Source organism: Malania oleifera, chromosome 6 (genome assembly GCF_029873635.1).
Source record: "Malania oleifera isolate guangnan ecotype guangnan chromosome 6, ASM2987363v1, whole genome shotgun sequence".
NCBI classification, from domain to species: Eukaryota; Viridiplantae; Streptophyta; class Magnoliopsida; order Santalales; family Ximeniaceae; genus Malania; species Malania oleifera.
The window spans coordinates 35,810,064-35,837,077 of NC_080422.1; the positions used below are offsets into that span (position 1 = coordinate 35,810,064).

Genomic DNA, 27,014 nt, shown 5'->3' on the forward strand with positions numbered 1-27,014 from the left:
AATAGAAACATTTGTAAAGTTTTAATTCATGTTTGTTGAAATATTAAAAAAAAATTTGAAATATAATATTTATATTTACTAGCAAGTATCTGTTTATACCTTAAGTAATAGATCAAGTTAAAATTTAAAATTTCCGTACTTAATATTTGTAAATGGGCCAACCCTAATTGAACCCGTTTAAATGTCATACCCGACCCGTTACCCGTTTTCCCCCCCTGCTTCATACTTTCGTTTGAGAGAGAAAGAGGGTTTAGCTGCAAAACTGCAAAATTTGAAGATGGCGAGCGAGGCCAGGAGCAGTAGCAACAGCAATGGAGGAGGGGGTTTCAGGTCAAGAATGGAGCACTACCTCTATAGTGGCGATAAGAAGCACGTCATGGCAGGAATCGCTGTCATCACCGTAGTCTTTGGAGTTCCTTGGTTCCTCATGAATAGAGGTACGTCTTTTCTCCTGCTCTTACTACCACTCCCTTTTCCATTTCCTTCAATTCATATATGTTTTTTTTTTTTGCAAGTATTTTCTGAAATTTGATTGAGCTTGAATTTATTTTGCATAAAACTTGAGGTTATAGTTGTCTTTTTGATTAATAATCGGGTTGTTGAAGCTTTTCAGATTTTTTCTGCTTAAGCTTGCGAAGAAGTGTGCCCGATTTGGTTGGAGTTAATTTTATTTATTTATTTATTTTTGTCGATGAAGTGGTTAGGTAGGATTTGATAATATGAGTTCGCCCATCTATTTATAAATTAGCTAATCCTTTGTGACAATTCTATAGAACGTATCAGATTTGCGTGGAATTGTTATGAGCCCAATAGGCGTTCAATTCAAAAGTAATTGGCAGTGGCTGGAGTGGTCTATTAGGTTTATGCTAGTGTTTTGTTCATTTACTTTCCAGTTCAGAGCTTTTGGGTTTACAGTAGATCACTCATATTGACCTGAAAACGCTAACACCCTAGCAAACCTCAAGTTGGCTCGAACGTTCCGAAGCATGGTACACTTTCCTTCCAGAATGTGAAGTCAAATGATTAATAATTTTCACATTACATTTTTATTACTTAAAGTGGAGAATTATTACACTAGATATCTTTTTTTGTCATTATTGATCTATTTCACGAAAAGAAAGTCTCTTCTTTATTTAGAAGCACCTCAACGTCCTCTCCAAAATATACAAGTGCTGTACATATTTTTCACCAATATATCTATATAAGTATACCTCTAATGTTCCACATTTTAGAGCATGAGCCATAGTGCAATCCCATTCCATGAGTCGCAACGTTCTATGTAATTGCCTTCTTGGTAACTTTGAGACCAGCAGACTTTGCAATTGTTGAGCAGCTGCACTCTGAGTAGTTTCTCCCTATTCAAGCTATTGCCTTCTTGGTAACATTGAGACCAGCAGACTTTGCAATTGTCGAGCAGCTGCACTCTGAGTAGTTTCTCCCTATTTACATAGTGCTAGAAGTTAATGTGGCTCCTCATGACCTGTCTATGATCTTAAATTTTCTTATAGTAGCCCTTTCTTAGGTGTCCTTTTCCCAAAACTCTCGTTTTGATAGCTCCACTTAGGATGAGGGCTATAGGTAGCCTTTTTTTGAGCGCTCTCACTCTGGTGGCTAGTAGTTTTTTCTTTCTCTTGAGATGACATAATTCTTAGATTTGTAAATCATTGTAATTTTGCCTATGTTGCAGTTAGTGTTTTAATTCTTTCTACACATAGTTGGTCCTAAGCTGGGGAAAAAGGCAAGGGTGTGTTAGATAGTTGATAACTAGTGTACAACTTTTTAGATCTCTCTATGATATCTATCCTCACCTATTGTTCATTGGAGTGCCCTCTATGAATGGCACTTTGCACTTTTAGCACGAGATTATAGTGAAAAATGGGCAAGGGTGGGCTAACGTACCATGTCATTGCTTGACTATGGTGTTAAATATGAAACAATGCACTCATTATTTTGATGCAGATGAGTGAAGAAAGTAGTTTGATAAAATATGGCTAGATTAATGACTTGGAACATGGGGACATAATTTGCACTTAAAGGGAGTAATGTTAGGGAAAGAAGTTTGAGGAATTGAAAATTTTAGGTTTAAACTTTGGCACATTGGGAAATAAAAACATAAGAATTAGACAAAGACGCATTGTTCTACATGTTAAAAGAGTAGGAAATAGAATTGTGAAAATTAATGTGGTTTGAGGACAAAAAATAATGAGTCATTCGTTCTTATACTCCTTAAGTTTGCTTTACAAAAAAAAAAAAACATTTAAAAGAAATTTTGGAAGGATACATATAGTATTATACTAGAAATATGAGGGAGAAAATAAAACGAGAAAAATAGTCAAACGAGTGGATTTGAATGATCTCATGAAGGACAACAAAGGTTATGAGAGGATAGGAAGACATCCACGTGGAGATAAAAATGAGTCTTGTATGATATTAGAGTTTGCCATGTTATATGAACTTATACCAATGAATACATGCTTTGAGAAGAGGGAAGAACACTTAGTAGCCTTCAAGAGTTGACAAAATAAAATTCACATAGTTTTTTCTTATAGGTGGGTACATTTATCATGTAAGGATTGTAAAAAGTTTACCTAAACAATGTAGATTATTAGTGTTACCTATATGCATTAAAAAATGGAGAAGGAAGTGTAACATAGATCAGTGTAAGAGAACAAGGTGGTGGAACCTAATGGGAGGAAATATAATAACATTTAAAGATAAAATGATAAAAAAGGCGACCAAGGATAAAGCAAACTTAAACATCCTCTAGATTTTTTTTTTAAACAAAAAAATTATTAGAGAAGGAGAAGAAGAATATGATAAAAAAAGAAAAGGAATACTAGGAGTAAGATATCCTCCCAAACAAAAGAAAAAAATGATACAAAAGAACCCCCCCCCCCCAAAAAAAAAAAAATAGTCACAAAAAAACTCCACAGTAGCTTGGATTTGCCAAAGTAAATGCATAAAGAAGCCATTCTCTGAAATTCACAATGATGCAAAAAACACTCTATTCCTAAGCAAGTCAAGAGAAATAGGCCATACTCATAAATATTTGAGCGTTTCTCTAATTCCAAATACACCAAAAGATAGCCACAACTGAGCATCGCCACAAAGCCTTTCTCTTATTTTCCCTTCCTAAATCCCAAAACATCGTGTCATAAAACTCCTCCAAAGTGAACGGACACACCCATTTTTCCAAAAATAGCAAACAACTTACTCCAAAGGGGCCCAGCCGGGCCAGCTCAAGTGTTAAGGGCGACTTGTGACTTTGGTGATCCCAAGGTCACGGGTTCAATTTCCCCTTTAGGCATTACGCTGGTGAATTACTCGGGGCGCGTCAATGGGCGGACGACTTTCATCCCCCGGGTTTGGTGCCGCACCATAGTGTTTAAAGTGCCGTGATGGTGGCTGGAGTCCCCGGGTTATAAAAAAAAACTTACTCGAAAGGCTACGATAGAAATGATAATATAAGAACAAATATGCGCAAGTCTCTTTACTCTTAAAATAAAGGACACACACATCATACGATAATGACGTGTTAGGTCTTTGCCTCTAGAGCAACTCATTCACATTAATTTTTTCCAAGAACTCTTTTGTTACTCCCCAATTGGATCTTAAAAAAAAAAAAAATGAAGCATATTAATCAATAGGCCTACCTTGTTGGTCTCTCTTATTAAGGTTCTTCCCAAAATGAAAATCCCAGGAGCTTGCGGCAGGAAGAAAGCAGAACTAGAGGTATCACGAAAAAAAAAAAGGTGGAAGAGTTGAGGATGCATGATGACCAAAGACACCTCCCCAATCCAATGACCCTACTAGAAGTGGATTCTCTACCCATTACCAACGCTATACTGACATGAGGGATAAAAGAGTGATAAATTTGAGACATAAATTTCAAAGGACTTGAATAAATAATATTCTTAGTTAGAATCTTATGATTTGCTATTTTGTTCATACAATTCATAGCCATTCCATGCCAAATCGATTCAAATCTTACTAGCAAGTCTAAAAACAACTATCTTTGCCAAATCTATTGATTCACTTGTGAATCTAACGATATGATTCCATCGATTTACACAGTTCTAGAACTATCCTCTCGAGAGATTCGATTAGTTTAAAATCCCCAAATAACATTTTCTTTATTGCTTTTATTTTTACATGATTATATTCCATTCCTTGTCTACATCAGTTTTGTGCTAAAAAAGGGGGAATATAGAAACTTAGGTTGTATGTTGCCTTGACAAAACCATTCTTCACCCTTGGAGGAATAAGTGTTCTGCTGCCATTAAGAAGTGGTAGAACATTCATCAATTAAAGTGGTACTCATGTTTCCTTGTGTTGTTAAGACTCCAAAGTTTTCTTAGTAGTTTGTTCAATTATTCTTTTTTAATTCAAGAAAGAATATTCATAAAATATTATTTTTTTTATTGTTGATAAACACCAAAAGTCATTTTTTTTCTTGATTTATTCCCTTAAACAACATAAAGTTCATTGTTTAATTAATATTTCTTGACTCTTACCCTCACTTTTCATTTGTTTAGGGGAAACATACACATGAAATATGTTTTTTTTTTTTTTTTTAAATTTTAAAAATTTAACTGTGTTTTACTATTTTGATTGTAGTTGAAATATATATTCATGTAATTTAGAATTGATTTTAAAATTTTTACTAAATCTTATGAAATCATGATAGGAGGAATATTGGAGAAAGGATTAAACTTGATGGTTAGGAAATTAATAGCAATACTAAATTTTGATACCTTGAATCTATTATACAAGATGAAGGAGAAATTGAAAAGATGATGTTATGCAAAGAGTTAAAGCAAGGTGTGTAAAATGGAGTAGTGCTTTGTGTGTGTTGCATGATCATCACAGAATACCCACACAATTGAAGTGAAAGTTTTATAGAATGACTATAAGACCAATTATTCTAAATGGATCAGAATGTTGAGAAACTAAGAAACAATATATCCAAAAAAGTAAAAGTTGTTGAAATGAGAATGTTAAGGTGGATGAGTGGCGTAAGGTTAAAACATAAATAAGGAATGAACATATTCACGGTAAGTTAGGCATAGCATCTATAGCAAATAAGATAAGGAAGGGGCCACTTAGATGGTTTGAGCATCTGCAATGTAGACCAAATAGTGCACCTAAGGAGGAGTTAGCTTGTTACTATCAATGGTAGTAGAAGGGGTAGGGTTAGAACTAAAATAACTTTGAATAAGATAACAAGGATTTAGTAACTCTTAAATTGTCTTAGGAAATTGCCCATGGTTGTTTAAATTGGTAGAAAAGTTTTTATGTAGCCAACCCACTTAGGAGGACTTAAGGCTTGGTTTGTTGTTGTTACCAAAGCTTATGATTTGATTTGATTCTCGATTCTCAAGTCCCAAAATTGGAATTTCAATTCACGATTCAAATCTCAATTTGACAACTATACTAATACTAATATTAACACAACTTTAGCATCCCAATCATTTTCTAGAAGTTCAAATTTACTTCATATTGCTTTGTGCCAAAGAAAGGCTCTAAAAAGAAGCACGTAACTACTTCCCGCCAAACAAATGTTCATGGGCACCAAATTACCTAGACCCGAACCTCCCTCCCTTTTGGACCTAGTCATATGAAAGAGGTTTTAGGTGAATATACATGAAATATGGCTAGTAAATAGAGTTGATGATGGTATCAAGTGTTCAAAATTTAAGACTAGACAACAATTTAGGAGTATGAAAAACTTTAGAAAAGTATAGCAAGAAAATAAAATGAATGAAAACCAGACTTAAGATGATGGCCCTATTCGTCTCTCTCCCTCTCTCCCCCTTGTTGCCATGAAGAAAAACCAGACTTAAGATGATGACCCTGTTTGTTTTTCTCTCTCTCCCTCTCTTCCCCTTGCTATACTATTCCTCTCCCCCTTTCATGCATTCATTGCAATGAAGATTGGTTTAGGTTATGATGAGCTGAGCAATTCAGATTGATGGAAAATCCTTTGATTTGCATTTGGACTAGGGCGAGGGGAGTTCATCTTTGCTCATGGTTGAGAAGAATGTTGTTCGTAACAGATGTGTTAGATCATTGGAAGAGGCTGTTTTGCGGTTTGTCGAAGGGTTGTCGGTTTTTGGTAGGATGGAGAGGGGTTTTTGGAGTTTCCCAAGGGTATTACAATCTATTGGCTGTCTATTAGATAGATGAAGGTGGGAAAGTTCCTGCAGTTAGGGTTGGGTTGGATTCATAGGAGGTTTTTTGTGTTCATTCAGTTGGCGCAAAAAGTGAAGAATGGTGAAGCTTCATGAGTGTTTTTTGCAACCTGGTGATGGAGTTACGAAAAGATTTGGGTGATATAGTTGTAGATGCTTATCCATGTTTCAGATTGTGGAGGAAGGTTGTGCTCGTAGGTAATATAGATGGAGGCGAGGGTCATGATTGTCAAACTCTCTGTGGAGATCGAGTTATGGCAGCTGATAAGGAAGATAAGTGCTGTAGATGTGGTGGTGTGGTTCAGATGAACAAGGCTGAGCTTTTGAAGTTAGCTGTAGTCGTCGTTAATCAGCCGAAACAAACCATGGGCAACCAGTAGTCAACCAATCAGCAACCTCTGAAGGCTACAATCTTCATCAACCAGTCAGATTTGCTTGAGGAAGTAGCTGGGGTTCCGATGGAGGTGTCGTTCATCTTAGAGGTTGCTAGGGCTGCGCTAAGGGGGGAGGAAGCAAAGAGAATGATCCAGGAGGCATGATTCTAGTTTTGGACCTAGCCCAACTAATTGATAAGAAGGGTATTTCCTTTCTATATAAACTAGGCCATTTACTTGACCAAGCCCAAGAATTGGGTTTATCTAAGTTGGGCACTAATGAGGAGTTTAGGGTGGGGGTCCTTATTCCTTGGGTTCTATTTAGAAGGTAAATGGCGAAGGTCAGGATGCTGGAAGGAGAAATGGGGAATCTGACAAGTCAGAGTTGGATTTCAAGAATAGGGGAAGGACCAAATTTTAGTCCTTAAAGCTTAGGAAATGAGCGGTGGGAAAGGAGGTTAGACTTCATGTTTAGAGTCCAGCACTCTGAAGTTCGAGTCGTGCTGATTGAACTATGGAACATATCTAGAATATTAATAGCTTGAAGCTAGAATTAGACTGGTTTTAAAAATGTAGCAAGTACAGAGAAGTGTACAAAAAATGGGTAGCTAAGATGTAAAATTAGTAGCAATTATGGGGGAGATTGATGACATCCTGTGTCTGAATTTTGATGGATTTGAGGGTATTAATGTGTATGCTTGGTAGAAGTTAGCTCATATGGGCTCTAAGCTGAGGAAGGTATTTGATGAGAAGAGAGCAAATTCTTGTGCGACAGGGACAAAGCTTTTAAAGGAGACTCTAGGGGAGAACTTAGCATAGAAGAAGGCTCTCTTACAAAGAAGGAGGTTGGGTGTAGCAATGGGGAAAGGAAAGAAAAGGAGGTTAATAAATGGGGGGATTTTCATATTTACAAAGTGATGATTTGAGTGAATTTGACTGTGGTGGGTGGTTATTGTTGGATGAGATTCGGAAACAATATGGGTACGCTTTTGATTTAGAAGGCGATGATTTGAGTGAATTTGAATGTGATGGGGGGTTATTGTTGGATGAGATTCAGAAACAATATGGGTATGCTTCTAATTCAGAAAGAGTGATGATTTGAGTGAATTTGACTGGGGCGGGGGGGTTATTGTTGGATGAGATTCGGAAACAATATGGGTACGCTACTGATTCTTGTGACAAAGTAGGGGATTTATCTTATGTTCATCCCGCCCTGTCAAAATGTTTGGAGGAAGTGTCTATTTTTGTAAATGATAGTTTGGTCAACAATTCACAGCATAAGGATGGAATATTGCCTACTTCCATGGAGGAAATTCCTAAGGAGGATTTAGAAGCTCAAGATCTTTCGGGTGATTTGGATTTAAAGTTGAGCGATATTGGAGGAAATGAGATTCTCTTCGATGGTGACCAAAGTTGTAAATTGCAGGGTCAAAGAGAATTAGCAAATTTGAAGAGTTTGAAAAGGGGCTTTCTTGGTTAATTTTATCTAGTTTCATGGTGTGATATTCAGTTTTTTTGTTTTTATTTTTTTTATTTTTTTCTTTTCTGTTTTTTTGGCTGACTCCTTGTCCCAACACGTTGTACCATCTTTTTCCGTATCTAATATACTTTATTTTATTATTAAAAAAAAAGAAAAAATGAGTATGATAATATTTTAGGTAATGATTAAGATTTAAAAAAGGACAACAAACTTATTGCTATTAGCTATTTACTGAAAACCACGTTGAAAGCTCAAACTTAGAATCAACAAGAAAATGTCTAAAAATTCAAAATTTATTAGCTAGAGTCATTATACATTAAAGAAGATGAAAAATGGAAAAGTTGCAGGACTACATGACATTCCAATTCAAGTTTAGAAATGTTTATATGATAACGGAGTAATATGGTTACAAATTTTATTTTAAAAAAAATAAGGATTAAGAAAATACTATGTTAATGGAAATGCATGGTGGAAAGCACTTTAATACCTATATAAAATAATAAAAGAGATATTCAAAATAAAATGCCTGTTATAAAATTAAACAGCTTATGAGTCATACAATGAAACATTGGGAAATGGTTATAGAATAAAGATTAAAGTTAGAAACATGGGTTTTAGACAATTAGTATGGCTTTATGTTCGGGAGACTAACTATATATATATATCCAAAAAGTTCAATGGAAAAGTTTAGGGAAAAGAAGAGGGCTTGCACATTGATTCTATTAAACTAGAAAAAATTGATGAAGTATGGTGTACCTAGGGAAGTTCTTTGGTGTGTTCTAGAGAAAAAAAAACGGTATGTAGTAGGCATATAGATAATATAAGGATATGTACAATGTGGTAATGATAGGTGGAAATTCTATGGAATTTCCAATCAAAATAGGTGTGCGGTTTGATTTGAGTCTGCAGGTATATAGATATATAAGGATATGTACGATGTGGTAATGATAGGTAAAAATTCTATGGAATTTCTAATCACAATATGTGTGTGGTTTGATTTGAGTCTTTATCTTTTTTGCTTTAGTTATGAATGAGCTTATTATTAATATCCAAATTGAGGTTTCATGGTGTATTTCGTTTGAGGATGATACTGTCTTAATTGATGAAACTAAAGATGGAGTAGAATGTAAGTCCGAATTATGGAGAGAAGCTTTAGAATCTAGAGGTTTTAAGGTGATTAGAGGTAAGATAGAATGCATAAAATGCAATTTTAGTCATTTTAGGATGAATACTAGCACCGGTCAATTTCGGTACCTTGGATCCATATGCCGAAGTAGAAATTGTAGAAGATGGAATACACAGCTAAAGGAGGCTGGGTAAAATTGAGAAGTGCTTTGGGTTTTAAATTTCTGTGAAATTGTTGATTTTTTTGTGAAAAATTCTGCCCAGATTTGAAATCAAAATGGCAATCAATTTCCATTTTTCAAAATTTATGCTCAAAATTTTACACGAATTATTTGAAATTTTTTGAAATCTTGAAATTTCAGTGATTTTTTTTTTTTTGAAATTGCAACTATTGAGTGAAATTTCTCCCTTGGTTTATCTTTTTTTTTTTTTAGTTAAAACTAAATATTAAATTATATGGAAAATTAAACTTAGATATTAGCCACAACATTTTATTTGGCCATTTATATCTAAATCATTTGTATTTATATAGTAAATTATATTTTACTGATTTATGAATTTCATTTATATCAATTGAATATGTTTAATTTGATTATTATATTACACCAATCACACCTTATATACCACATATCTGTACTTGGTGTATTTAATTTATAATATTCTAGGTCTAAATCTTGCATTATTATGTCTATTTAATAGTTTCTGAAATTTCATAAAAGAATTCCATGCTTTAGATACTAATTTCTGTCATTTTTAAAAACTAAATCAAAATTGACATTGACTTCGAAATTCCTTCTTCTTTTTAAGCCTCAATATTTCGGTTGAAATCGAAATTTAAGGCCTATTTATGGTTAAATTTAAAAGAAATTTGTTGGATGACTATAAGACCAATTGTGCTATATGGATCAAAGTGTTGGGCAACTGAGAAGCACCATGTCGTAAAAAAAGTAAAAGTTACATAAATGAGAATGTAAAGGTGGATGAGTTGTATAACATTAAAAAAGATAAATTAAGGAATGAACATATTTGCAATAAGCTAGGTGCGCATGGCACCAGTTGAAGATAATTAAGATGGTCTGAGCACTTGCAATGTAGGCCAAATAATGCATGAGTGAGGAGTGAGTTAGTTGTTGTTAGTGGTAGTATGAGGGGGAAGGTGTAGGTCTAGAATCATTTGGACTAGGATAGTGTAATGGTTTGGAAATACTCCAGCTTGCTGATAATATTGCCCTAGATTGTGCAAAATGAAGGAAGATAATTCATGTTTTTTCTGGCCTCATGCTGCTGCTGCTGTTGTTATGGTTGTGTGGAATCATTATTAGCTCATTAGGTGTCCAATGCAAAAGCAATTGGCAATCAGCAAAATGGTTCATTAGGTCCGTATACTAGTGATTGTTTCTTAAACTTTCCGATGTGGAACATTGGGTTAATTAAAAACCACCATGATTTGCAATCATTGTCCTTGGGAGTTTCAGGGAGTTTCACTCTATGTGATTGCACTGATCATCGGAATGCCATCCTTTGTTCTTAGTGGCAAAATTCCCTACTCCATTCTCTTTACTAATTCACCTTTATTTTCTCTTCCTCCTCATATATTTGGGTGTGTCCTTTGTTCATCAAGTAACTCCTAGGGTGGATAAGTTGGATCCTCGTGCTATAAAATGTGTTTTTCTAGGTTACTCATATACTCAAGAGGGATATCGTTGTTCTAGTCTTGTGCTCCATCGCTTCTTTGTTTCTACCGATGTTATCTTCTTTGAGTCTACACCTTACTACACCTAGTCACTGAGCGCTTCTGAGCTCAATGAGTCTCTTCCTTTGCCTAATCTTCCATATTCTACGTTGCTATCCTTGCCCAACCAACCATTTGAGTCTCCATGTAGTTCGAGTCCTCATTGTCTTGATCATCCTAATTTGCAGGTGTATTCATGATGGCGGCTCCAAGGAGGAGAGTCCCCTTTAGCTTCTACTATGAGGCCTTTGGTTCCTCATCTGATAATCATACTTCCCATGACATTGATCCTTCTATTGTTGTTTGGAAAGGTAAATACACATGTACTCAACACCCCATTTCCAAATTCTTATGACTCCTTATCACCCTCATATTATTGTTTTGTTATTGCTCTACCATCTACTACCCTTCCTAAATCTGTTTCGGAAGCCTTAGCCCATTCTGGGTGGAGGGATCCCATTCTGGGTGGAGGGATGCTATGGTTGAAGAGATGAAAACTTTACATGACAATGGTACTTGGGACTTGGTACCTGTCTTGTTGCCAAGGGATACACTCAGGTGTATGGTCTGGATTATTCTAATACTTTTTCTTCGGTTGCCAAACTTGCATCATCACGTTTATCTATCTCCATGGCTACAACTTCTCACTGGCCTTTACATCAACTAGATGTGAAAAATGCCTCTTGTATGGTGACCTTGAGGAGGAGGTTTATATGGAGCAACTACTTGGGTTTGTTGCTCAGGGGGAGTCAAGCTTAGTATGTCAGCTCAAGAAGACTTTATATGGTTTAAAACAATCTCCTAAAGCATGGCTTGGTCGTTTCAATGCTGTAGTACTTAAGTTTGGTCTTCTATTATGTGCTGTGGATCATTTCGTGTTTTATCATCATACTTCATTAGGTAGAATCCTTCTTGTTGTTTATGTGGATGATAATTTTATTACAGGTTATGATGATAAAGGTATTCAGAGTCTCAAACTTTTTCTACAGACTATGTTTCAAACCAAAGATTTGGGACCGTTGAAATACTTCTTGGTTATATAAGTACCTAGAATTAGTATCAGAATTGTTGTGTCATGGAGGAAGTATGTCCTTGATCTTTTGGATGAAACTGACTTGTTGGGATCTAAACCGGTTGATACACCCATGAATCCTAACAGGAAGTTAGTGCCAGATATGGGTGATTTGCCACCTAATTTTGGACAATACTGGAGTTGAAAAGTTGAATTTTCTCACAGTTACTCGGTCGGATATATCTTTTGTAACAAGTGTTGTGAGTCAATTTCTAGATTCTCCGAGGACAAGTAATTGGGATGCAGTAATTTGCATCTTGAGATATCTCAAAGGTGCACTTGGGAGAAGGTTTTTGGTATCTTGATTAGGGTGACACTTATATCCATGGATATACAAATGCATATTGAGTTGGATCGCCTTCCGATCAGAGATCCACCACCGGGTATTGTAACTTGGTTGGTGGTAATTTGGTTTCTTGGAAGAGTAAGAAACAAACTGTGGTGGCAAGGTCAAGTGTTGAATAAGAATATAGAGCTATGGCTCACACTGCTTGTGAACTTGTCTGGTTGAAGAACATGTTGGAAGAATTGAGTTTTTCGCATTCTTAGCCTATGAAGTTGATGTGTGATAATCAAGTTGCTTTTCATATTGCCTCCAACTTGGTCTTTCATGAGCGGACGAAGCACATTGAATTTGATTGCCACTTTGTTTAGGAGAAAGTTGTGCAAAAGCTCATTACAATCACTTATGTGAAGTTGGACATGTAGCTAGCTAATTTGTTTACCAAAACATTTGGGGGAGGGGGGGGGGTGTGCTCGTGTTAAATTCATTTATAACAAGCTAGGAGCATATGACATTTATGCTCCAGCTTAAGGGGGACTGTTAGAGGTTATATATGTCTTTTAGTATTTTTATTATTGAGTGTGTTAGTATGTTAATTAGTGAGAGTTGGTAAAGATATTATTGTCATTAGAATGTATTTAATTTGTATTGTAAATAGAGGAAGAGACCTATCTTCAAGTTTGGTCATTTATTTTAATCAAATCTTAACATCCTCCACCCTAGAACACACACACAAAAAAAAAAAATGAGGAATTTTTTGAATCTTAAGAGGAACTTGAACAGGAATAAGCTCTGGCTTATGATTTTTTGTGGAGCAAGATAATTTTCTTCTCTTTACTTTGATGTATTACTTTTGGAGCTTTTACTGTAGTGTCTTTGATAGATATGCCTCTACATGATTTGTGCAGATATAAGATAACTAGCTTTCAAAAGAAATTAAGGGCTCATTTAGTTGAGGAAAATATTTTCCATTTTTCAGTTTTCTGAAAAATTATAAAAAATTGAGCTTATGTTTTAAGTTTTCAAGATTCACATTTAAAAAAGTGGAATAAAGAGTTTGTTTAAATGTGCAAAACATTTTTTTTTAATTTCTAGATATCACAATAATTATAAAAACAACCACTTGTTTTACAATTTTCCAAAAAATATATAAAGTAATTTGGGATCATGGATTTTGGGGCTTGAATTTGGATTTGTGTGGATTTGGAAGAAACTCATTACATAATTCACACAAATTAAAGTTCAAGGTTTGAATTCCAGTTCCACATATGCACAAAGTAAGAGTGAGAAATCAAGAATATAATAGAAAGATGTTTCCTAACTATACTATATAAATTTGGAAAATTGGAAAATAAGGTGGCATTTTTGTAATTATTTGGAAAAAAGTAGCAATTGAAAAATAAAACTGTTTCCCCAACCAAATAGTGCCAAAACTTTTTATTGTTGTTCATTTATTTCATACAAATGTTGTAGAAATGAAAAAATTTGCTAAATTTGGCATTTTTGTAATTATTTGAAAAAAAGTAGCAATTGAAAAATAAAACTGTTTCCCAACCAAATAGTGCCAAAACTTTTTATTGTTGTTCATTTATTTCATACAAATGTTGTAGAAATGAAAAAATTCGCAAACTTTTTCTTAAATTTTTTTGGAAAACTAAAATGGAAAATGAAAATTATTTTCCACTACTAAACGTGCCATTTTTTTTGTCCATGTATTTTTGTGCGTGTTTAAAAATAAATCAAGGCCTATTAATTATCTGTTACTTGGAAGGAAAACCATCCTTCCATTGTAAGTAGCATATAAGTGTTCCAGCTACTGATCTACATTTAGCTGTTGAATTATAAATTATGTTACTTTGTAAAATTACTGAAACACCTTCGATGGAAAAATCAGCAGCATTATTCATATCCTTTCAAAGCAATATCCAAGTAAAGTTGGTACATTCATTGGGGGCTGTGTAGCAATTTTATTGTTTGAGAATTTTTAAAAGAGGTTCGTGTGACAGGGAATGTTGGGGTTGTCTGAAGAAAGGTTGGTCAATGTTTATGGGTATTTGGGTAATTTGGCAGCATGTTCAAAACTTGGATTTGGTATGAAATGGGGCACATGGACCAAAGATTGTGTTACTTCTGGTTAACTAAAGGTTAGTTGATCATAGGTTCAATGTTTTGTTAATTTTGAAGCCAAGTCATTGATTTACCCCAAACACATAGCTGTTTTTGCACAAGGGGACTGACCATTATGGGAGGTCATTTTGTCCGCTGAACATAGGGGAAATTTTATTTTACTCAACAGACACCCTTGAAATTTATGGAAGAGAGAGGATAACTTTCATGTAAGAGAATTATTTGGTGGAACCTGAAGGGAGTATAATAGTATTTAAGGTTAAAATGATAAAAGGAGGTGGCCAAAATATGGAAGATAATGTAGGCACAACACAAACACCTTTTGGAATAGTATAGCTTGCTCTATTGGAGATATAGTGAAAGAGGTTTTAGGTGAATCCAAAGGGCCAAAAGAGCATGGCTGGTGAAGAAAGTTGGTGGTGGGATGAGGATGTTCAAAGAGAATTACAAACAAAAAGAATGTGGTTTAAGATGTGGCAATAATGCAGAAACCGGGAAAACTTTGGAAAATATATAAAGGGGAGAAAATATGTAGAAAAATGTTGTTACTGAAGATAAATTTCAAGTATGTAATATTTTGTATACTTTACTAGATACTAAAGATGGGGTGGAAGACATATTCTGGTTTGCTTGGGCTAGAGAAAAAAAGGAATAGAGACTTGGGCAATATCAAATGTATAAAAAATTTGGATGATAGTGTGTTAATTAAAGAAGATTCAAAAAAAAAAAAAAAATGAAAAATTTATTTTAATAAGTGTAAGGATAGAAGAAGAGGTTTTGGGTGAGTCCAAAGGAAGATACTCGAGTAGTAAAGAAAGTTGGTGGTGGAATCAAGAAGTCCAAAAGTCATTATGCTAAAAAGAATTTGGTATAAAATATGGCAAAATTGTAGAAATATAGAAAATCTTGAAAAATATAAAGAGGCGAGAAGAAATGCAAAAAAAAAAAAAAAACTATTAGTGAAGCTAAAAAAAGAGCTTATGATACTCTATATACTAGACTAGATACAAAAGAAGGAGGAAAAGACATTTATAAATTTTCAAGAGCTAGTGAAAGAAAATGCAAAGATTTAGGTGATGTAAAATGTATAAAGGATGAGAATAATAATGTCTTTACTAGAGAAGAAGACATAAAAGAGAGGCGGCGAAAATACTTTGGTAAGTTGTTTAATGAAAAACCAAAATGAAAGATTGAACTTGGAAGTGACAAATGAGGAGAAGACTAAAAATAGGAGATTTATTTGCAAAATTAGAGTTCTTGAAGTTAAGATGACATTAAAAAAATGAAAAGCAGGAAATCTGTAGGACCAGATAAAATACCAATTGAAGTTTGGAAATGTTTAGGAGAGAAAGGAAATATTTGGTTAACTAATCTATTCAACATTATTATGAAAACCAAGAAAATGCTAAAATAATAGAAGAAAAGTACATCTGTACCTTTATACAAAAACAAAGGCGATATTCAAAACTGTTACAACTATCATAGAATTAAAATTATGAGTCATATGATGAAATTGTGGGAAAGGGAAATTGAATATAGAATGAGACTAGAAACAAGAATTTCAGAAAATCAATTTGGTTTTATGTCTTGGAGATCAACTATAGAAGCTATTTATCTTTTAAGAAGCTCAATATAAATGTTTAGGGAATAGAAAAGGGACTTGCATATGATTTTTGTTGACCTAAAGAAAGCTATTGATAGTGTATAGGGAAGTTCTTTGTTGGGTCTTAGAAAAAAGGGGGTTTGCAGTAAATATACTGAGATCATTAAGGATATGTATGATGAAGTAGTGACTAGCGTTAGGACTATAAGAGGGGAATCTAGTGATTTTCTAATCACAATAAGTGTACATCAAGGTTCTACTTTTAGTCCTTATCTTTTTTACTTTAGTGATTGATGAACTTATTAGGAATATTCAAAATGAGATCCCTTGGTGTATGTTGTTTGCATATGATAGTTTGTTGATTGATGATAGTAGGAGCGGAGTGGAATCGACGCTAGAATTTTGGAGAGCCACGTTAGAGTTTAAAAGGTTCAGGATAAGTAGGAATAAGATAGAATATATGAAATATAATTTCAGTAATATAAGGAGTAGTAGTGGAGAGAAGATTAAACTTGATAATTTCTAAAGTAAATAACAGAATGTTTGACAAAATGCCTCAAATAATTTCCATTGATTCAAAATTTTCTTCCTCATGGTATTGTGCCAAAAAACAGACTTATATACACATTTGTTGCATTCCTTAGCCACCACTCCTGAGCTGCTGCCTTGCTGCTGTGTTGGTCTGCAGTTAGCATAATAAATCACTAGAGCCCATACTGCATAAGCAATAATACATCACAAGAGCCCATATTGCATGTTGGAGTCCTTGGCCATCTGCAATAAAAGAAATGTTGGTGTGCTGGCAGCAATAAAGAAATCCCGAGCTGTCGGCAGCAATTAAAAAATCCCAAGGAGGCATGATTTCCAATGCTTTGAATTTTTGAAAAGTAACATCACTATATTTGAGAGCTCTCTTTAACAGCCCCCCCGTGATTCAAGCGGCACCTGGCAGATGGTGAGGCTTGATCGTAATAGCAAAAACCGAGAAGTGGAAAGTGATTTGGTGAAAATATCAGCTATTTGATCTTTGCTGGAAATAAAGGATACTCGAAGAGTTTTGGCAGCTACACGATCTCGCACAAAGTGATAATCCAATTCTACATGTTTAGTGCGAGAGTGTAGACTTGGATTAACCGACAAGTAGGTAGCCCCCAAGTTATCACACCACAATGTTGGAGGTTTAGAAAAAAATATTCCAAGCTCTTTAAAGAGAGATTGAATCCATATAAGCTCACAAGCTGTATTGGCAACAACTTTATATTCAGCCTCTGCGGATGATCTAGCAATCGTTGGTTGCTTTTTGGAACCCCATGACACAAGATGCGATCCAAAGTAGACACAAAACCCACCAGTGGACTTTCTATCATCAGAGCAGCCAGCCTAGTCAGCATCGGAGAAAGCGAGAAAAATGAAGACCAAAGTTGTGAGTGAGTTTAAGGTAACGTAGGATTCTTTTAACCTCCTGCCAATGAGGTAGTCATGGACAATGCATGTATTAGAAGACTTTGTTGACAGAGAAAGAAATATCTGGTTGAGTGAATGCTAGGTATTGTAGGCTGCTTACTACACTACGATAGAGATGAGGATCCTCAATCGTGGATCCATCAAAAGCTGTAAGCTTAGTAGAAGTAGACATTGGGGTGGAAACTAGTTTTGCATTGGACATTTTAGTGCGATGCAATAGATCAATAATGTATTTGGATTGAAACATGAACAAACCATGAGAATTTCGAAAAATTCAATACCTAGAAAATAATGAAGCTTACCAAGATTTTTGACGGGAAATGATGCACCAAGAGCAAGTATAAAATCAGAAATAAGAGAAGAACTAGAACTTGTAACTAAAATATCATCCCTATAGATTAACACAAAGACCACTTGTGATGAATTACGAAAGATAAACAATGAAGAATCTGATCTAGACTTAGTAAAACCTAAAGAAAATAGTTTGGTGCTCAATTTTGAAAATCAGGCCCGAGGGGCTTGTTTAAGGCCATAAATTGCCCTTTTCAGTTTGCATACATAAGTGGGGAAGTCAGGATTTACAAAACCTTGTGGTTATCGCATATACACGACCTCCTCTAGATCACCATGTAAAAATGCATTTTGTATGTCCAGTTGATGTAACGACCAGTTTGAGGAAATAGCAAGTGTGAGAAGAATCCGAATAGTAACTAGTTTGACAACAGGGGAAAAAGTTTCATTGCAGTCTAGGCGTTTTTGCTGATGGAAACCTTTGGCTACAAGATGAGCCTTGCGCTGTTCCAAGGAATCATCAACCTTCTTTTTTGTTTTGAGGATCCACTTGGGTCCCAAAACATTGAAGGAAGAAGATGGAGGAACTAGATCCCATGTATGATTGTGTAACAAAGCTTGAAATTTAATTTTTGTGGCTTCACGCCATTCATGAAATTTGGAAACTTTAGTGTAAGATTGTGGTTCTTTTGGAAATTGGGGAGGTGGTGAGTGCAAGGGGGGGTTTACTAGAGGGCCAAGGGATTGTGCCATTTGTGCGAGTAAGAGGACAATGAGTATTGACCTTAGATCGGGTAACCATGGGGTGATTATTCTGTGTTGGGACAATAGAAGGTGAACGATCATGGTGAAGCAATGAAGACCCAGGAGATGAAGTGAAAAACTTTGGAATTTGAGTGGGTGAATGTGACGTGGTGGAAGGAGTTGAGAAGTGGGTAGGTGTAGGTGGGCTAGATTCGGGATGTGAGGGATCGGGAGGAGACATGGCACATGGTATGGGCAATTAAGGGGAGATGGGCCATGTGGATATGGGCCAGGAGGGAAGGTGAAGGCCCGAAGAGGTAGTTTGTGAAAGAGTAGTTGGTTGTGCCGAAGCGAAGGGGAAATGGGCCTCATTGAATTGCACATCTCAAGAGACATAGACACGACTCGACGGAACATAAAGGCAATGATAGCCTTTGTGGTCTGGGCTGTAGCCCATAAACACACAGAGTTTGGATCGCAGATCCATTTTATGACGGTTGTAAGGCCTTGAGTTGGGCTAGCAAGTCAAGCTAAATGTATGAAGGAACTTGTAATCAGGTGGATGACAGAAGAGAGTTTGAAAAGGTGAGTTATGATTGAGAATTGGAGTGGGCATTCGATTAATGAGAAATACATATGTTTGAAATGCCTCAGACCAATATTGAGATGGCATTGATGCCTGAGTTTAAAGTGAAAGGCTAGACTTGACAATATGGCGATGACGGTGTTCTACACTTCCATTTTGGACATGAAAATAAGGACATGTAATACGATGAACAACGCCACATGATTGAAGTAATTTTTGATGAGGGAGAAATTCACCTCCTCGATCAGATTGCACAACCAAGGCATTTGTTGAAAAACACAAAAAGGCTAAGAAAAATTTAGACACATCAGATTTTGATTACAGTGAAAATAACCATATGTATTTGGTAAAATCATCTACAATGGATAAGTAGAACCAACACCCAACTGTGGATAATACGAGGGCAAGGCCCCAAACATTAAGAAAAATAATACAAACGGTTGCGTAGATCTAGAAGCTGATAAGGGTTGAGGTAAGGCATGTGTTTTAAATTGCAAACATGCTGCACATGAGTGATCATTGTTGGGAGTAGTCACAGGTAGTTGAAACCGACGGATTGTGAGAGAGGTCCTGTTTGAGGGATGACCAAGGCGCATATGCCATGTTTGAGGGTTTGTTCTTTCACCAAGAAAGGCTTAAGGAGGAGCAGGGGTTGAGGTTGTGACATCATGAGGCAGGACATACAAGCCATTTTCAACGGTGCCCTGAAGCAGGACCTTCTGGTTGTGTAAATCCTTCACAAAGAAACAATTGGAGTGAAATTCAAAGTAAACAAAATTATCAAGACAAAATTGACAAACTGGGAGTAAGTTTTTAGCAATTGAAGGAACATGAAGAATATGACAAAGAAGAAAATTGCTAGTTGAGGAGCGAAGATGAGCTGAACCCGTATGTTGAATCGGCAGTGATGAGCCATCTCCAATACTGACTTGGTCAAATCCTTGATAGGAAGAAGAGTTCAAATTGAGGTTGTTAAAGTCTAATGTGGAGTAATTTGTAGTAGCTGTATCTGGGAACCAAGCATTGTACTGAGGTGGTGGTGTGGGCATGGACATAAAATTGGCTATCAAAGAGGATGGAGCTGGTGCTTGGTAACTCTGATTAAATCTATGGTAGCAAGAGAGGGCAGTATGCCCAGGTTTGTGGCATACTTGACACAATGGTCTGCTGTCTGGTCGATTAGAGAAATAACTTGAGGGACCTCTACTCTGACCCCATCCTCGACGAAAGGTTCGACCCCCTCGTCCGCTATGTGATGACTGAAAGGATGGGTATTTTTTTTTGTGATAGTAAGGTTGGTTGTTAGTGGATTGCCCGTGAGAAAGAGTTTGGGCTTGATGGTTGAGGCGAGATTCATGGTTTAATTAGTAGTTGCATATCGGATGGGGAGATAAGGGATTGGGTTTGGTTGTGAGAGAGGTAACCAAAGAATCGTAGTCGGTGCTGAGATCAGCCAGTAAATACACAGAAAATTCAGATGGGGAGAGAGTTTTACCAGCTGCTCCAAGTGAGGCAGCAAGTGTCTTAGCTTTATGAAAATATTCCGTAATCGACTCAGCCCCTTTCTTAAGTGTAGCAAGCTGGTACTGCATTTGCATAACATGAGCTGAAGACTGAGATGTGAACAGATTGTGCAAGGTGGTCCCGACTTCATGCGAGGTGGTGCATTCTAGAACCTGCGCGAGAACATGATCGGACAAGGAAGAATTGATGGTCAAAATGTTAAGCTGATCAAGCAAAAGCAATCAGGTGTGTTCTGGGTTGGGAATATTATCAATCGTTAGTGGAGGGATGACGGAAGATTTATCAACATGGCTGTACAAATGGTTGCCTTTAAGGAAGGGAACCATTTGGGCTTTCTAGAACAAGTAATTTTCAATATTGAGTTTAATGTTAATAAAATGACTAGTTGAGTTTAGAATTGTGGTGTTGATGGGAGGAGGTGTTTGGGATTTGTCGGAGGAGTCTGAAGAGGCCATAGTGGCTGAAGAACAGAGGAGAAAAAAAGAAAAAAAAAATGGTGATGGACGTGAGTCCTTTAGTTGGCTCTAGATACCATGCTAAAGTAAATAACAGATTGCAAAGCAAGTGTTTGACAAAATGCCTCAAATAATTTCCATTGATTTAGAATTTCCTTCCTCACGGTATTGTGCCAAAATACAGACTTATATACACATTTGTTGCATTCCTTAGCCACCACTCCTGAGCTGCTGCTATGCTGTTGTGTTGGTGTGCAGGCAGCAATAATAAATCACAAGAGCCCATACTGCATGAGCAATAATACATCACAAGAGCCCATATTGCATGTTGGAGTCCTTGGCCATCAGCAATAGAAGAAATGTTGGTGTGCTGGCAGCAATAAAGAAATCCCAAACTGTCGGCAGCAATTAAAAAATCCCGAGGAGGCATGTGTTGTGCTCTCCAATTTCCAATGCTTTGAATTTGTGAAAAGTAACATCACTGTGTTTGAGAACTCTCTTTAACAATAATCAAGAGATTAATAGCACTAATAGATTTAGATATCTTGGATCTATTATGCAAACAGAAAGGGAAATTGAAGAAGATGTAATACGTAGATTTAAAACTAGTTGAGTAAAATAGAGGAGTGTGTCAGGTGTGTTGTGTGATCATACGATACCCTTAAAATTAAAAGGAAAGTTTTATAAGACGGCTATAAGGCCAGCTATGCTTGATGTTCATAATGTTGGTTAACTAAGAAACAACATGTACAAAAAGTAAAAGTTCTTGAAATACGAATGTTAAGGTGGATGAGTGGTTTAACATTAAAAGATCAAGTAAAAAATGAACATATATACAATAATTTAGGCATAGCACCAATTGAAGACAAGATAAGGGAGGGGCGACTTAGATGGTTTGATCATTTGAAACGTAGGCCTGGTAGAGCACCTATGAGAAGGAGTGAGTTAGTTATTGTTTTTGGCATGAAAAGGGGTAAGAGTAGACCTAAAATAACTTGGAATAAGGTAGTGAGGAAGAATTTAATTGTCCTTAATCTAATAGAGGAAAATGCTCTTGATCAGGTGAACGGTTGAAAAAGATCATGGTTTTAAATAATGGCTGCGACCGTTAAATAACGCTGTTATGTAATGGTTTTTTGGGTTACCAATACTGTTACACACCGCAAAATCGTTAAGGATGAAAATCACGGTTGTAGCGGCCATTACGGACTGCGACTGTTACGTGAAGACCACTATGTCCGTTACATAACCGTTATAGGATTGTTACACCAAAAAATTATTTTATTTTTCACTTTTTCTTCTCACTTTTCCCCCCCTCTTTCATAAATCATTCTCAATATACTATGTGGCAAGAGGGGGAAAAGTTTATAATAAGGATGACAATGATACAACATTTACTACTTTTTTAAATACTCACAAGGGATGCATTAATTAACAATTTGAAAGTACTAACTTGTGATTAAAATATTTTATTTTGATAATATTAGTAATTTGATATTTATGTTTTATATTTTTCAACTTCAATCTTTTTTCTTTTCTAGTTATTTTATATTTGTATTATTCGTCTGTCTTATTTGTCTAATAGATTAATGGAGTGTATAATGTGTTTTGTTTAATTTATTAATCTAGCGCACATAAGAATTTATCACACATAAGAAAAATATTCTATCAATGGTGGTTTAAAACAAATGTAAACTTCTTGCCTTTACCAAATAACTTAGTTGAATTAAAGGATCCAAAATACACTAAAACTCTTTCTAAGAAGGGTTAAAAACTTAAAACATGCAAGTACACTAATATGCACAAGGTTGTGCGTGCTTGAAAAAAATTCACAACCATTACACCCGTTTCCCGTTATGTAACATCCGCTACTCCTGCTTCCTGTTACACCCGTTACCGTTACATTACGCTACCTACTACCGCATGTAGTCAACCCCACTTAGTGGGACTAAAGGTTTGTTGTTGTTGTTGTAAGTTAGGTGGAAGTCCTAAACTTAAACAATTTGAATGAGGAAAAGGATAAAAGTTTAAGATATATCTGCAAAATTGGAGTGTAAGTTAAATATGCATTAAACAAATGAAAAATGAAATGTTTGTATGTTCAGATGGCATCCCTATTGAAGTAGGGAAATGATTGTAAGATAATAGAGTGCTATGATTAACCAGTTTATTTAGAAAAATTATGAGAATTAAGAAAATACTAGATGAATGGAGGAGAATCACTTTGGTAACTATATATAAAATTAAAGGAGAGATTCAAAATTGTGACAACCTTTGTGAATTAGAATTGTAATAATGATTGTGAATTAACACATGAATCATACAATGAAACTATGAGAATGTGTAACTGAACAAAGGCAAAGGTTAGAAACAAAGTCGTTTGAAAATCAGTTTGATAAACTACATAGGAATATATTTATAAGGAGATTAATGGTGAAGTTGGGAAAAGAAAAGGGAATGCAGATGATTTTTATTGACATAGATAAGGCTTATGATTGGTACTCTGAGAAGTTCTATTATTGGTTCTTGAAAAGAAGGGAATAAGTAGTAGGTATTATTGATGCCCTTATGGATATATATATATATGATAGATAATGACTAGTGTTGGGATTATAGGATAATGCTGATGATCAGTTTAGGTATTTTCCAATTAGGAATGGTATTGATTTGGAGTGAGAGGGGTATAACCGAAATTCACCCTGCCAAGAATGACTTTCCATGCCTCGGTGCATCATAGCTATCCCTGCCTTATTAGGGGATCAGCCTTGCTCCTGCCTCAAGTATAAAAACACATTCAAAATTTTGATAAAAAACAATACCATAAGTCTTAATATATTTAAAAGTTAACTTTAGTATAGTTGTTGGTAAAACTGACCTTGCTTGTAGAAAATTTAAAATAATGATGTCAGCTATACATTAAAGGGCTATGGACATCTGAATAAAAAATACATATATACATACACACGCATGCGCCGACACAAGCATTCACTTTATTTATTCTTGATATTTGAGTGATGTTCTAGGTTATGCATAACAATATTCGAGACAGGACAGATTTAGGGCATGAAAATTCAACAGCTACTTATTGCCTCATATCTGACCTGGATCTGAAAACGCTTGGCAACAGTGTCATTATCTTAAAACAAATAACAACGCAAAAATGTTTATGGATCTAAAACATGGAACATACAAGGGATGACTATTTCCAAATTTAACTATGAGAATGTCAATTTCTTCCCTATTCCATGTTGGATGGAATAACATAATTGTTTTTTTCTTTCTGAAATATTGTATCCTTATACAAAGGTCATTACATTCTCATTATATTCCATCTTAGTCCTAGGAATAGGTATTCTATGAACCAAACATAATGTCAATGCTTCAAAATAAGCAGAACGACATAATATACATGAAACAGAATTCTAGCCAATCAAGGGGGAATAATGAGAAAATATTATATTTGACGGTCAAGAAATTTCTTATAGCGGTAGATTTTGGTACCTTGGATCATTATAGAGATTGAAGGAGAAATTGAAGATGATGTAATCCATTAAGTTAAAGCAAGTTTGGTAAAATGGAGATGTGTATTGGTCATTAAGCATGCCGCGTGTTTTGGATCCCTTTAAAAAGGTTTTATAGGACGATGTATGGATTAGAATGTTGGGCAAAGAGAAAGCAATATATTCAAATAGTAAATATTGTAGAAATGAGAATGTTGAGGATGAGTAGTATAACTTATGAGGTAACGAGTGAACATGTTCATGGTTAGTGAAGTGTAGCACCTATAAAAGATTAGATAGGGAAGGTTGGCTGCTTAGGTTTGTGCACTTGCAAGGCAGACCAAATAATGTTCAAGAATTAGTGATTTAGTTGATGTTAGAGTTAGTAGGGACCAGAGGAGTTGACTTATAATAACTTGGATTGAGGTCTTGAGGATTTAGCAGCACTCTTTAACATTCTGAGGATATTTCCTAGAACATGAGGAACGGCCTAAGAGATCCATGTACCAACCCCACCTAGGGGGACTCAAGGAATGGTTATGAAGTTATATGTTGTTTAAATTACCGATGCTGATCTCAAATTTTGGTAGATTCATCTCTTGGGGATTGGCAACAAAGAAAGTAAAAGTCTTGGCAAACAAAAAGCCTCTTAGGTATTTAGCAGTTCTACATCAGAGGACTAAGAGATTGTGTGTGCCTGCACATTTGTGTAAGGTGTTAGGGTTTGTGCATGCTTGAACTGGTTTTTGACTAGCTCCATTCATTTTTCATTTCATGGCACAGCCATATGGATAAATAATGAGCTGAAACTGTATAACCTATATTGCACATCATGAATGTCTGGGGCTTAAGTGTAGGGGCTATACTAACGTAATGTTCCCCTTTTTTTTTTTTTTGTTGTTGTAAAGATATTGACTCTTATAGAGTTATAGTTATGACCGACTATCCATCCATATGCTCCATTGTTATTTAGCTGCACTACAGATTTCACAAAACATACTCTGCTAGCACAAGTCTATGGTGTGGGCCAAGTCATAGTTGAAATGTGGCACTTGGGCTGGCTATGGTATGGTGTAAAGAATTTGGGTAGCATTCCCACTATTAGCTATAGTTTTTGGTGCAGTGGCTGTGCAGTTCAACAGTTGGCATCAAAGCCTGAGTCATGGGTTCGATTTTCAGCGCTAGCGGGCAGTTGCTGGGGTGGGGTGGGTGCCTGGGTGGAGGGAGATTGTTGGCTGAGGTGTGGCAGCAGCCTGCATAGCTGTGCCCCAGCTGGGGGCCAAGTCTTAGGATATTATAGTATGAAGGATTTGGGAAACACTTGCGCTATCAGCTATAGTTTTTTGTGTAGTGGCAAGCACTTGGTCTTATACGCACTTATTCCCTTGAGGATTTCAGCATCACAATTATTTTTATATTGATGTCTGAGGTTGCTGTTGGGAAGTCACTTTTTACATCAACTGTTTGGCACATAGATCCATGTACAAGGGGTATGCATGCTGTGGGCTCCTTTATTCCTTGTATCCCTCCACAAATTTTCAGTGGTGTTGATTTGATATCTGGTGGGTTCATAATTGGTATGGAACTTATGTTAGTTTACAATTTTGTTGATGAAAAGAAATGGTAAAGTCGGGATCTGCCAACTTGTGCTAGATTTTCACTTGGTTGAAAAAGAGACATCAGTCTGTTCTGTTTCCCTTACTGCATGTTGTTTGGTATGCATGGGACCTTTGTGGCATTGATGTTTTATATGTAGTCTGAAATATGTAGGGTCTGAAATTATGGGATTTGATGATCATAGCTGTGCGGCAGGTGATATACTAGGTTGGATGGGTGGAGATGATGGATCAATTGTATTTGATTTGCTTAAGGATTTCTCAGATAATTAAATCATTTAATTGTGAATGTGTACCAAGATGCTTTTTTGCTGATTGGTTGTGTTGTACCACTTGTTTGCATTGAGGTCTTAATCATTTTCTTTTTCTTAAATCCTGAAGGAGCAATGCATCAGTCTCATCAGGATTACTTGGAAAGAGCTGATAAAGCACGGAGTGAAAGACTCTCTTCAGGTTCGTCTGCCAAATGATGCATGGAAGCTTTCCATTAAAGAGGGTGGTTTCCTTCAGCTCCCTTTTTGACACAATGCGTACTAGTCATCGGTTGTTTGATACTGGTTTTGTCCCTTCTGCATGCGACAAGTTTCCCTCAAATTCATAAAAAAAGGTTTTGAAAAACAATTAGGGGTTTCATTAGACTTCATTCTTGCATTTGGAATCTGTATTGTGTACAGAGTTGATATTTTCTTCTTAAAAAGGAACTCTGATGTTGGAAGTTTCTCCAATATGCTGATTATTGTTGCAGGGCAGGGCCATTTATTATAGTATGACTGGTTGGTACAATTTTTGTTGATTGGATGATTTGAAGTAATAGATACTGTGGAGTTCCTTCCATGTTCGTTACCAA

General features: G+C 35.8%; 1 protein-coding gene across 1 annotated transcript; it reads left to right on the plus strand.

Annotated features, from left to right (window-relative positions):
* Nucleotides 1–202: 202 nt before the first annotated feature.
* LOC131157988 (uncharacterized) lies at nt 203–27,014 on the plus strand. Its single transcript, XM_058112496.1, has 2 exons — nt 203–437; nt 26,549–27,014. Exons 1-2 carry the CDS (start codon nt 278–280, stop codon nt 26,635–26,637), a joined length of 249 nt encoding a protein of 82 aa, XP_057968479.1. The 5' UTR covers nt 203–277; the 3' UTR covers nt 26,638–27,014.

Bases quoted from the DNA above. Each gene is read 5' to 3' on its own strand.
- LOC131157988 (XM_058112496.1), top strand. From the start codon at position 278: ATGGCGAGCGAGGCCAGGAGCAGTAGCAACAGCAATGGAGGAGGGGGT. The intron at 438-26,548 runs GTACGTCTTTTC...TAAATCCTGAAG, and splicing joins TTGGTTCCTCATGAATAGAG to GAGCAATGCATCAGTCTCAT.